The sequence below is a fragment of the Myotis nattereri genome (genome assembly GCF_964212035.1).
Source record: "Myotis nattereri genome assembly, chromosome: 7".
In the NCBI taxonomy this organism is placed as follows: Eukaryota; Metazoa; Chordata; class Mammalia; order Chiroptera; family Vespertilionidae; genus Myotis; species Myotis nattereri.
Window position 1 is genome coordinate 57,202,046 of NC_138082.1, and position 12,150 is coordinate 57,214,195.

Here is a 12,150-nt window from a genome sequence, read left to right on the forward strand (position 1 = left end):
CTAAGAGAGAGCTAATATTCCAGGGCCAGGATGGGGGCAGTCCAGCTGGGGGGCGGGAGGGGTGCTGGAGCGGTGCCAGGCCAGCCTGTGAGCTGGAAGCCTAGTGCGGCAGAAACGTGGGATTAGGGCTATGTCAGAACTTATGTTGCAAACCAGGTCCCTGTGTCACAGGCATAGGCCCAAATGGCTTTTAAAGATCAGCTGTGATTAATGTTTGGTGTGAAATTAACATCATCAGTTTAAAGTGTATCTCAACAAATAGTGGTTTGCTTGATCTGTCCCATGTTTAACATTACTTCTGGGGAAAAAAGATGAAGAACAGAAGAGAATATTTTGGTTGCTTTTTTATCTCCCCTTTATGTCATTATTTAGGTGTTTTTTCTGGTTCCTAAAATGTTGGGGCTTAAGCTTCTGTTCTGTTGTATGGTTTGATTTTTAGTAGGGGGGGAGGGGGCGGGTAAGGGTATGTCGTGTCTCATTGGAAATTAGCTACTGTCCTTTGACCATGACTAATTTGATATTTTCCTTCCTTTTGCCCTAGTCCCTCTTCTCCATAAATATTCATGTGCTCACATGCACACCACACATACATGCACATACAGAGAAATGCTTAAACTGAAACTTGATAGTCTTCCATGCTGCTTGCAAACCTGTTTTGTTAATATTAACATCTAGTTATTACTACCAAAATAGAAAGAACTGAGTAGAAAATAATAAACAAAAAAAGAAAAAAAATTGCCCTTGTATTATAAAATTCATGTTTCTTTTCACTTCTTTATGTATATATTTTTGTAATCATAGTCTAGATGCAATGCTGTATCTTCTCTTTCATTTATATGTGTGTTTTAATGTTGTTAAATAGCCTGTTTTTATTTTAAATGGTCACATGATTTTTTTTACTGTATCTTCTCTTTCATTTATATGTGTGTTTTAATGTTGTTAAATAGCCTGTTTTTATTTTAAATGGTCACATGATTCTTTTTTAGCCATTTCCATATTGTTACACATCCTGTCTCCTCCCTTTGGGGCCTGTAGTAGACTCTCTGTTCATATAACTTTTCATTTGGGGAATTAATTCTTATTCTGAAAGAAGTAGCCTTAATAGGTCAGACTATGGATGTTTTTATATATTGCCAAATTGCTTTCCATAAGAGTTGTACTAATTCACAATATCCCACTCACCCCAGGGTGTGATGTACGTATTTCACTTTCTTACCAGCTTTAGGAACTGTCATTAAAAGTATATATTTTTGAAATTACAGCCTATAAAATATACCTCATTTAAATATATGAATATCTTATCTTCAGAAGGTCATTATAATTATGTGTCCTTTGAGCTCCTGAGTCCGTTGTAAAAACTGATGGCCAGATAGCGCTCCTGGAGCCCTGGGACCCTCAAGTGGACCATGAATATAAAACTGCATTGCATTTAGTAATTTTACTGGGATTTTACATGTATTTGCTACACCTAATAAGCCTCATGCTGTTTCTGTACAGGAAATGAGAGTTCAGTCCATCTCACATCTGCAAATTGCTCAGTGGTATTGTTTGGATTTTACTTTCTGTGTTTAGTTTGACACTGAATTTGGAATTGGTAGGCAGGAAAAAACAGTCTTCTCACCTTGACCGTGTGAATGTTTTATATGAATTTAAGGCAGGGTTTGCTCGGATCAGTGGTTCTTAAGCTGGAGTGAACATCAGAATCACCTAGAAGCATAGAGGACTGGCCCACCCCAGAGTTCCTGACTTAGTCGGTCTAGGCTTGGATGGAGAATTTCCCTTTCTAACAGGGCCCTGGGTATGCCGATGCTGCTGGATTAGGGACTGTACTCTTGAGATCTCGTGTTAAAATGGAATGCAGTAGATCAGTTGCCCCAGGATGCCGTTGGATCCTGTCCGAGCAGATGTCCGTGCCTTGTCCTGATACTTTAGGTCAGTGGTCAGCAAACTCATTAGTAACAGACCCAAATATCAACAGTACAACGATTGAAATTTCTTTTGAGAGCCAAATTTTTTAAACTTAAACTATATAGGTAGGTACATTGTTATTAACTTAATTAGGGTACTCCTAAGCTGGCCTTTGCTAATAAACGTCCTCATTTTATAATAACAAAGCCACCAACACAAAATAATTACAATTCTTAAATTGATGACAAAAATACCTGTAGGGTTTGCAGCTGGTTGGAAAAATACAGGTAACTTTATGCTTCGAGTAGGTACTTTTGTCACCCATGCTCGATTTGCGGACGCAACTAGCACTAACCATTGCACAATGAGTCTGCTGACTGACTGGCTCACTCAACTTGTGTTGAATCGCGCGCGCCTCCCCGAGCTGTTTCCCCGGCCCCGCCTGTGCCACGTCTCCAGTCGCCCGACCGACACCCCCCACTTCTTCTAACGCCACTTCTTCAAAATAGACTCGCCCAGGCCAAAAACCGACTTCTGCGCATGGGCCATGAAGTTTCAATCGCACTGTACGTGCGCGCCCGCACATGGTATTTTGTGGAAGAGCCACACTTAAGGGGCCAAAGAGCCGCATGTGGCTCGTGAGCCGCGGTTTGCCAACCACTGCTTTAGGTGAAACTTGCGTTTCCTTTCAAGCTTCTATCTAAGGGGTTTATTTCTCCCTTAAGAGTCTTAGCTTTTCTTTCTAGATTTTTGCATATCTCTGCCGGTATTCTTCTTTTCCTCTGTTTATAGTCCTGCAGATACATTTGTTTCTGGTTACCCGAGTTCAGTGCAGTGTGAGGAGAGGACCTTATGTAGGGATTCAGTAGATACATGGGGACGTTGTAACGGGATTAGTGCCTTTTAGCTGTGGTGATCAGAAGGTCTTCCAGGCACCCCTCAGCATGTGCCCTCTTGAGTTTAGAAGTCCTTCCTCTGGAGCGTCGGCCTTAGGTGGGCCTTTGTGTACAGAAACTCCATACTTCTGTTGCTCTGATACTGTGGTTGTCTGCTCATGGATTTAAAATCTAAACACAATAATCTTTACTGTCCAGCACATATTTCCCTACAGCATCTCCTTAGCACACAGTCTCCTGTGTGTTTTAACACAAAGTTTCATTGTGATTTACATGCCATATAAATTTGTCATTTCTGTGACCGATGCACCTCACTGTTATCAATAACGCAGTGATTCTTCAAAGGACCCAGAGGAAATCCGGTGCTAGGGTTCCCATCAGAATGTACAGTGGAATTTTTGAAAAGGCAGTGTCCCTAGATGGTACAGGCACACACTTTTAAAAATAGGACCTATCCTTTCCTTTATTGTGTTTGTTTGCCACACACACTGTGGTGTGTTTCTGTCTCTCCTTGCTGTGTTTCCCCTCAGGGCCAAAGCTTGGCACATGGACACCTCTGAGGTGGCACCCTCTGTACAGTTGTGCAGATTCTCCCAGGCCCACCAGAGGGAGAGAAATACAGTCATTAACTGGCTCTGAAATTATACTCTCTGACTTGATAACATAAGTTTCATCATCCAAAAAATATTGATAACAATAGTATCCACTTTAATGAGTTCTCATGATTAAATGAGATAGTTCTCATGGTTAAATGAGATAACATGTGTAAAGCACCCGGTGTGTGTCTGGCATATAGTAAGTGCTCCACTGGCATCATTACTGTTCCACTGGGAACGGGTGAGTGGCGGAGGGCACACGTGTGCTGGCAGAGCTCGGTTGCCCTTTCCCCACCTTTCCTTGAGCTAATCCTTCTGATACTCCATTTGTTTCTCTCAGTGCCCACAGCAGGGCTGTGTAGACCCACTCTTGTTTCACTGTTACTGGCTTTATTTTGTGACAGAATACAGTGTTAAAATGAGTCAAAAAATATTTGTGTCTCATAGAAAAAAATGTTGCGTGGCTAAACTGTATGGGGTGGGGACTAGAAAATACTTACTAATAAGCTTATGTTTGGCAATTTAGAAATCCTCAAAACTTTGAAACCCCAAAACTTTTTTATAACTTACTTGGCTGAACTCATTTAGGAGTTAGGCTTGACCTGAATTGCCATGTGTCCGTCTGTAGCCTTTATTTTATGTAATGTGACTGTTCATATATTTCACTGCAGGAATGTGTTTGGCAGTGGGGTATTCTTCTGACTCTGCTAGGGTAGCACATAAAGATAGCGTGTGCCTCTTACTACCATTGTAAAATGTAAAAAGCTCCAATTTCTGAAAGCATATCTAACCTCAAGGGTTTGGATAGAGGATTGTGGACATATAATCAATATTCATTTAACTAATATGTATTTAGTGTCTATAATACGCTTGGTAGTGTGTTACACTCTGGGAAACAGTTGAGCAAAAAAACAGAAATATCCAATTTAAAGGTACGCACATTTTGGTCGAACACATTATTATAAATTAATAGTATAAGCCACTATGGGTAAGTACACAAGGTGATGACTGAGTGCAGGGTGGACAGTGAACTTGGCCAAAGGCCTGGAGTATTGGCAGCAAGGTGGGAGGGTCTCTGAAGACAGAAGCATGAACTGAGTCATAAATGAGATAGTAGGACCTACTCAGGTGGACCAGCTTGGGAGCATGTGCAGGTGGAAATGAGAAATAACATCAGACAATGATGACGATTGGTATCCCTGGCAAAAGGAAGAGCTGTGGGGAGTCGTAAAGGTGTCCTATTGATGCAACTGCAAGTAATTCCTGAGGCTGATGCCCAGGTACATGAAGGAAGGCAGTGGTGTGGAATGGTTGTTACTGGGCAATGAGCACCAACCATCCCATGGGCAACGCTGATGGCTTACACGTAGAGGAGGGACCCAATGAGCTTTTCCCTTAGTTTTCTCCTAAAGATATATTGCTGGGGGCAGAGGCATATGGTGGAGGTGAGGACCTGAAGCAGAGAGACCTGTAGGTCCCAGATGCAACTTTCAAGGAGGTAGGAGATGGGGGCCCTGGGGAGGGTCTCAGGCCTTGGGGAGCGTCACCAGGAAAGCCTTGTTTCTGGAGACGAGCATTCTGGGAAGACCTCTCAGTGGCATGTCATGCTTTTTGAAGTACTGTGGACTTCCTTGTTTATCTGAACATCAGCTTCGAGATTTGTACTTTAGAAGTGTTGGAACTGAGTCATGGCAGTAAGGGGTTTAGCCAGAGCCAAGCAGCAAATTAATGGTAGGGATATTGGTTGGTAAAGATATATTTGTCCCAGAAAAGAGAAAACTTTCCATTAGACATACGCCCAGGAACAAATGATTGTATAATTGAGATACACAAGCCAAAGGTTGTGGGGGAGTGGGTAATGAATAATGCCTCTGATTTCTTTCGTGTGGCCCTTAGAGTCACACCAACAACTTGACATGGGAAAGCAGGGCTTGGCTCAGCTCCCCTTTCCTTGACCCCCACGCAAGAGCTCCTCTTCCCTGCATTTTTGTGCCTTTTGTTGTTTGTACCACACATTTGGCACTTGAAGTGCTTTGTATTTTTAGTCACTTTTCCAGAATTCATGCTGGCTCACGATTTGGCAGTTTGTTCATTGGGTGTTGTCTTTAAAGGACATCAAGTTCACTTTTTTCTTTGCCTGGCTACCAGATTGTTTGTCACTTTCTGGCAGAAGCAAGGAACAGTTGTACCTGACTTCCTATCTTAACAACAAAATCATTTCACAGTCTGGCCTTGACCTGTTCTCTCTCATTCTCTTTTTATTTTATAAGAAAGATTTAAAAAAAAATGTTTTTATTGATTTCAGAGAGAGGAAGGGAGAGGTAGAGAGCGATAGAAACATCAGTGATGAGAATCATTGATCAGCTGCCTTCTGCATGCTAGGGATCCAGCCAGCAACCTGGGCATGTTCCCTCACCAGGAATTGAACCATGACCTCCTGGTTCGTGGGTGGATGCTCAACCACTGAATCACACCGGTGGAGCTTGGCCTGTTCTCTTCACTACCCATGTGCACCCGATTTCAGCCACAGAGACTTCCTTCCATCTCTCCAGCTATGAGGATGTGTCCTTTGTAACTCCTTATCTTTGCCCACTCCCCCTGACCCCCGCACCTGGAATGCCCCCTTTCCTTGGTGTTTTCTCTTCCTCATCCTTTTCTCTGCCTTGAAAACTCATTATTATGTCTTCCCAAGCCCTAGCTTCTGGAAAGGTTACTTATGCTTCAGTAGCATCCAATTATCAGGTTCTTAATAAACCACACAGGTGTTTTCTTCTCTGAGTACCATGTCCCTGCCCCCTCTCCCTGCCCCTACCTCTAACGCTAGTTTGATTTATTTACTTTCTCATCTCCCTTTTCTCTCTTCCTGCTCCTCATCACCCACATTGCATCTTTTTCATTTTTGTATCCCTAGGGCCATACAAAACCTCTGGTACACACAGTTTAATGGATCAGAATGGTATGAGTAAAGTTAGGAACCAACAGGTAAAAATATAATGATGGTTTCTAATCGATCTTTGCCTCTTAAGATATAAAGTAAGTAGTGAAGGGGAAAAAAATTCAGACTTTAAAAAACAACACCACAAAGAACAGGGCGAGTCCTCCTCCTCCTCCTCACTAGACATTGAGTTCCCTGAAAACCAAGAGCATGTCTTACACTTTTATTACCCTCACTATTTAACGTGGTGTTCCACACTTAGTAGGTACAGAATGTACTTTGTATTGCTTGAAATAATTGCTTTCCTTCACCAGAGGGAATTTCACATGGTGCCAGAGTTTAATCCCAGGTGTATTTTATTCTGGAGAAGCATGGCCAGTGTCAGATGGAAACAATCAACAGTTGACCGATATTTGAAGAAAGAGGCGCGACTAAGTCCCAGGCATAATCAATTAGATGGTCTTTGTTTTTAAACTTGATTCCTTTTGTTAAAACATGGGGGCATTTAATAAAGTTAAAATATGGTACATATAAACATAAGGGGAAACCTCAGCTTTATAAGGTGAAATTCATTGTTGGGTATCACTTTTAAATATCCTGCCATGCTTTTTTCTTTTGCATTTAAATAGTAGGAAAATAACAACAACTGGTGTTATTGTTCACAATCACATAACCCTTTCCAAACTAGCCAGGCAAATTACCACAAATAGCTAGCTGTTATGCTAGATTTTTAAAAAGAATTAAACCAGGTTATTAAATATATTCTCTTTCAGAAAAATTGAGAGATGGGGAAGGGTATATCTCTTATGTTTCCTATAAATTAATGTGGTCCTTGAACAGTTATAAATTATCTTGCAGGCCCATCTCCAGGGGTATTTTAAGGGGTGTCTGTTAGTAATGAAAAGAATTAAACCATTTTTGTTTGAATGCTTCTAGGGATCCTTACAAGAGAAGTAGGTAGGGCCTTGGAGGTGAGCTGGCTCCAGGTGTCTTCTCTGAGCAGGGGTTTATGCCTAATATGAGCTCTTTATGATTTACCAGGAAAGGTTTTTAATCCGTGGACTGAAATATCACAGTGCGGTTATGTAGTGTGGAAAAGTTAATTAGAAAATAGTATCAACTAGAAATTTATTTTTACATAACTAGAATACATTCTATTTTTTTTAAAAAAATAAACTGTTGGATTTGTGAAGTTTAAGGAAAAAATCTAGTATTTCTTTAACAGAGGCTCTTTGTCATAGCTAATCTTTTGTGTAAACAATTTGTATTCATATGGGATTTATAAGAATGGATACTCTTTCTTAAGTAGTTTAATTTCTTTGATAAATGAAAAGGGAATTGAAGCTATTCAGGTGGCTTGTAGGAACTAGCAAAACTTAATCATAACTTTCTTCACAGCCTCCTCCTGTCTCCCCCAACAACCTGTTCAGTATGTAGGAATAGAAGAAAGCTACTTAAAGGAAGGGAAAAGGGCAGAAAATCAAGCAATCCACTGTCCTCATGGTTGAAACCTTTGATGATAGAAGGATTTTTTTCCTTTTATTTGTATAAGGGGAAGAGCCAATTTCCTAATTCCAAATGAAGTTTTTAAAATTAAACAAATAGTTAACATACAATGTTGTATTAGTATCAGGTGAAGAACTTAGTGATACATTTATATACCTTACAACGTGCCCACCACGATCTGCCTAGTAACCATCTGTCACCGTACAAAGTGATGATGTTACTGACTGTATTCCCTGTGCTGCACATTGCTATAACCATGTGACTCCTTTATTTTATAACTGGAAGTTTGTACCTCTTACTCCCCTTCACCCATCCACCCACCCACCTTTTCTCTGGCAACCATCAGATTGTTCTCTGTATCTTTGAGTCTCTCAGTTTTGTCTTCTGGAGTCCACATATAATTGAAATCATATGGTATTTGTCTTTCTCTGTCTGCTTATTTATTTAGCATAATACCCGGTAGGTCCATCCATGTTGTTGCAAATGGTAAGGTACCTTTTTAATCGCTGCTTTATTGCTGTGCCCAGACCAGGTGAATCTCCCATGTTGGCCCCTCAGTGATATCTCTTCCTACTGCAGAGCACCCTCTCTGGTAGGGTTCCCACGGGGACCATGTCTCCATCTCTCCTCTTCCTTTTGTGGTTCCTCTCTCGTTTGTTGTGTAGAGCTGTTTAATCAGCCCTCGGTTGTTCTTCAGGAGGAATTGCTCTATATGTAGGTGTATGTTTGGTATGTCCCTCGGATGAGGTGAATTTGGGGTCTTCCTATGCTACTGTCTTGGATCCCCCATCCCCACATGATAAAGTAAAAAAAAATTTCTATTTGTGGAATTACTCTTTCTTCTGAAAAATAAGCAGTTGGTGTAATTTTGCTGAAATTAACCTCTTTCATATTTGCTTGGGAAAAAGGGAAGAGTTTATCCTTCTCAATCATTCTTGTTTTTCTCAAATGACTACCCTTCTCTACATTTTGTGCTCCAATATGAGAGTAAATAATTGAGCCATCAGTGAGCTATATCTGGCAATTAGCATGTACTCAGTCCACGTACAATGAATGAATAAGGAAATTTATAATTTGTATTAATTATCTGCATCCTCTCAATAGGAGGAATTATTTTATAGCAAGGACTTTTTTCCTAATCATAATAAAAAGATGTGTTTTGACAATGTTCTTGGATTATTTGCCTGTAGCTCTAGTTTGTGGGTAACTTTTTATTTCTATTATGGTCTGAAACTACTAGATTCATGTCAAAAAATGTCGTGTCTTTTTTTGATCACCAAAGGAATTTTTGTCTTGGATCTTACAGAGCTGTTTATATACACTCTCGGAGCATTCTGTTAATTGTAATTACATGAGAAGTAGTCACAATTTCTTGTAACAATTATTTTTCCTCCAGTTTCTCTGCAGGGCATCTATTTATTGCCTTGTTCTCCATTTATTTTAAGACCTACCTGTAGGTTTCAGAATCTCCTTGAAGTGCGAGAAGGGTGATGAGGAGGGTGAGCAGTACTTTTCCTGTCACATTATAATGTGATACCATCAATAAAAACCCTGAGGGAACCTCTACTCTCTTGCTAAGCCAATAATTCTTGTCCATGTGTGCAGGTATTGTGGAAGATTACAAGCCACCATTCTATGATGTGGTTCCCAATGACCCAAGTTTTGAAGATATGAGGAAGGTGGTCTGTGTGGATCAACAGAGGCCAAACATACCCAACAGATGGTTCTCAGACCCGGTAAGAACCACTTTCTTCGTTTTACAGCTGTCCTCAGCTGTTTGCTTGCTCTTGTGTTTCATCTGGTATGGTTCTTAAGTGATCTGCCTCAACTACCTATTGCTTTCTCTCCCAATTTTATGCAGAAGGCCTTAGATCTAGTTAAGTAGGTACAGAAAATTGTCTCTTTCTTTAAAGAGCCATAGCTGATAGATCTTGCTAACGACTGACAGTATTCACAAAAATTTATATTACTGATGAGCTTCAGAAATTGGGAGTCTCATTACTATACCACTGGCCCTAGGACTGTAGTTTCATGTGTAAACCAAGACACTGAGTGATGCTTTTAACTTTTGTTTTTTCCATCTCTGCATATCTGAAATTGCAAACATAAGTTATTCAATGCTGGAAGTCCTTATGTCCACTCTGTAGTAGCAAATCTAAGACATTGAGAAGTCACCCTTTCTGCACATTTCAGTTTTAACTCTGGGTTGGTATTGCCATTTGTAGCACCCATAAAACCATCAAGGGATTTAGCCTGACCTGTGTAATTGACTTGACAGAGTCATTGGGCATTCTAGGCCATCCAAAGGACAGATGCCATGAAACTCAAGAGTGGCTTTTTTATTAGTGGTCAAGGCCTCGACTATTGGTTTTAAAAAGATGGCAATGACACCACTGTCACTTCACAAGACCTAGAGCTCTGCAACATAACTAATACATCTGCCCAGCTTCTCGGTCCCCGAAAGACCACTTTTTCATTGTGTTGTTTGCTCCTTCTCTCCGCAGACATTAACTTCTCTGGCCAAGCTGATGAAAGAATGCTGGTATCAAAATCCGTCCGCAAGACTCACAGCTCTGCGTATCAAAAAGACTTTGACCAAAATTGATAATTCCCTAGACAAATTGAAAACTGACTGTTGACGTTTTCATGGTGTCAAGAAGGAAGATTTGACGTTGTCGTCATTGTCCAGCTGGGACCTAATGCTGGCCTGACTGGTTGTCAGACCGAATCCATCTGTCTCCCTCCCCAGGTGGCTGCTTCGACAAGGCAGACATCTCACCCAGCCACGTGTTGGGGAGACACCAAAACCACCCTAACCTCGCTCAATGACTGTGAACTGGGCATTTCACAACTGTTCACACCGCAGAGACTGATGTTGGACGGACACTGTTGCAAAGGTAGGGAACTGGAGGAACACAGAGAAATCCTAAGAGAGATCTGGGCATTAAGACAGTGGCTCTGCCTATCTTTCACAAGTCTCCTAGACACTCCCCACGGGAAATTCAAGGAGGTGGTGAATTTTTAATCAGCAATATTGCCTGTGCTTCTCTTCTGTATTGCACTAGGAATTCTTTGCATTCCTTACTTGCACTGTTACTCTTAATTTTAAAGATCCAACTTGCCAAAACATTGGCTGCATACTCCATTGGTCTGTCTTTGGATAATAGGAATTCAATTTGGCAAAACAAAATGTAATGTCAGACTTTGCTGCATTTTACACATGTGCTGATGTTTACAATGATGCTGAACATTAGGAATTGTTTATACACAACTTTGCAAATTATTTATTACTTGTACACAGAGCAGTTTTTACAAAACTGTTCTGTGCATATGTTAAAGCTTATTTTTATGTGGTCTTATGATTTTATTACCGAAATGTTTTTAACACTATACTCTGAAATGGACATTTTCTTTTATCCTCAGTTAAATTCACATTTTAAGTGCTTCACATTTGTATGTGTGTAGACTGTAACTTTTTTTCAGTTCATATGCAGAACGTATTTAGCCATTACCCATGTGACACCACTGAATATATTACTGATTTAGAAGCAAAGATTTCAGTAGAATTTTAGTCCTGAACGCTGTGGGGAAAATGCATTTTCTTCGGAATTATCCATTATGTGCATTTAAACTCTGCCAGAAAAAAAAATAACTATTTTGTTTTAATCTACTTTTTGTATTTAGTAGTTATTTGTATAAATTAAATAAAATGTTTTCAAGTCAAGAAGTGAATTATATTGAGTGTATAAAAAAGATCTAAATAATGTAGAGCATTTTCTTATGGGAACAATAGAAAAACATCATAAATCGAATTTGCTTTTCAAGTCCAGTAATGAACTTGAGGGATTCTTCTATGAGGATGTTTCCAGCTTGAATTTGGTATCAAGATAATTTGAACATTGTTTGTTTCTTTTTTTGGCTGTGACTTTTTTTATTGCTGAAAAAATAACTGACCCGCCTTCCTAACAAGATGGTTGTGAGTAGAAATGGGAGGGAGTATGTGAAAGCATTTTGTTTAGTATGTGGCCATATGCGAGTGGAAAGCAGTCTTACCCATCTCACCATATGTTTGAGGGGAGTCCATTGTTGGCTTTTTTCACTTAACTCTGTTCAACAAGATTGAAAAGATTGGGTTTAGAGTATCCCCAAAGGGGAAGAAGTGTGAAGATTCTGAAAAGTTCACCAGAGGTAAGTTACCAATACATTTACCTGTATTATTATCCTATATAATAAAACCCTAATATGCAAATTGACCCAAAGGTGGAACAACCAGTCGCTATGACTTGCACTGACCACCAGGGGGCAGACG

At 40.2% G+C, this 12,150-nt stretch overlaps 1 protein-coding gene across 1 annotated transcript in view; it reads left to right on the forward strand.

The window, feature by feature from the left end:
- Window positions 1-11,745, forward strand: part of ACVR1 (activin A receptor type 1) — an 82,432-nt gene extending 70,687 nt beyond the window's left edge. Inside the window, exons 9-10 of the mRNA XM_081095589.1 lie at window positions 9,447-9,577; window positions 10,346-11,745. Coding sequence (XP_080951715.1) covers window positions 9,447-9,577; window positions 10,346-10,480 — 266 coding nt within the window. The 3' untranslated portion in view covers window positions 10,481-11,745. The remainder of the gene's footprint in view (window positions 1-9,446; window positions 9,578-10,345) is intronic.
- Window positions 11,746-12,150: the final 405 nt, after the last annotated feature.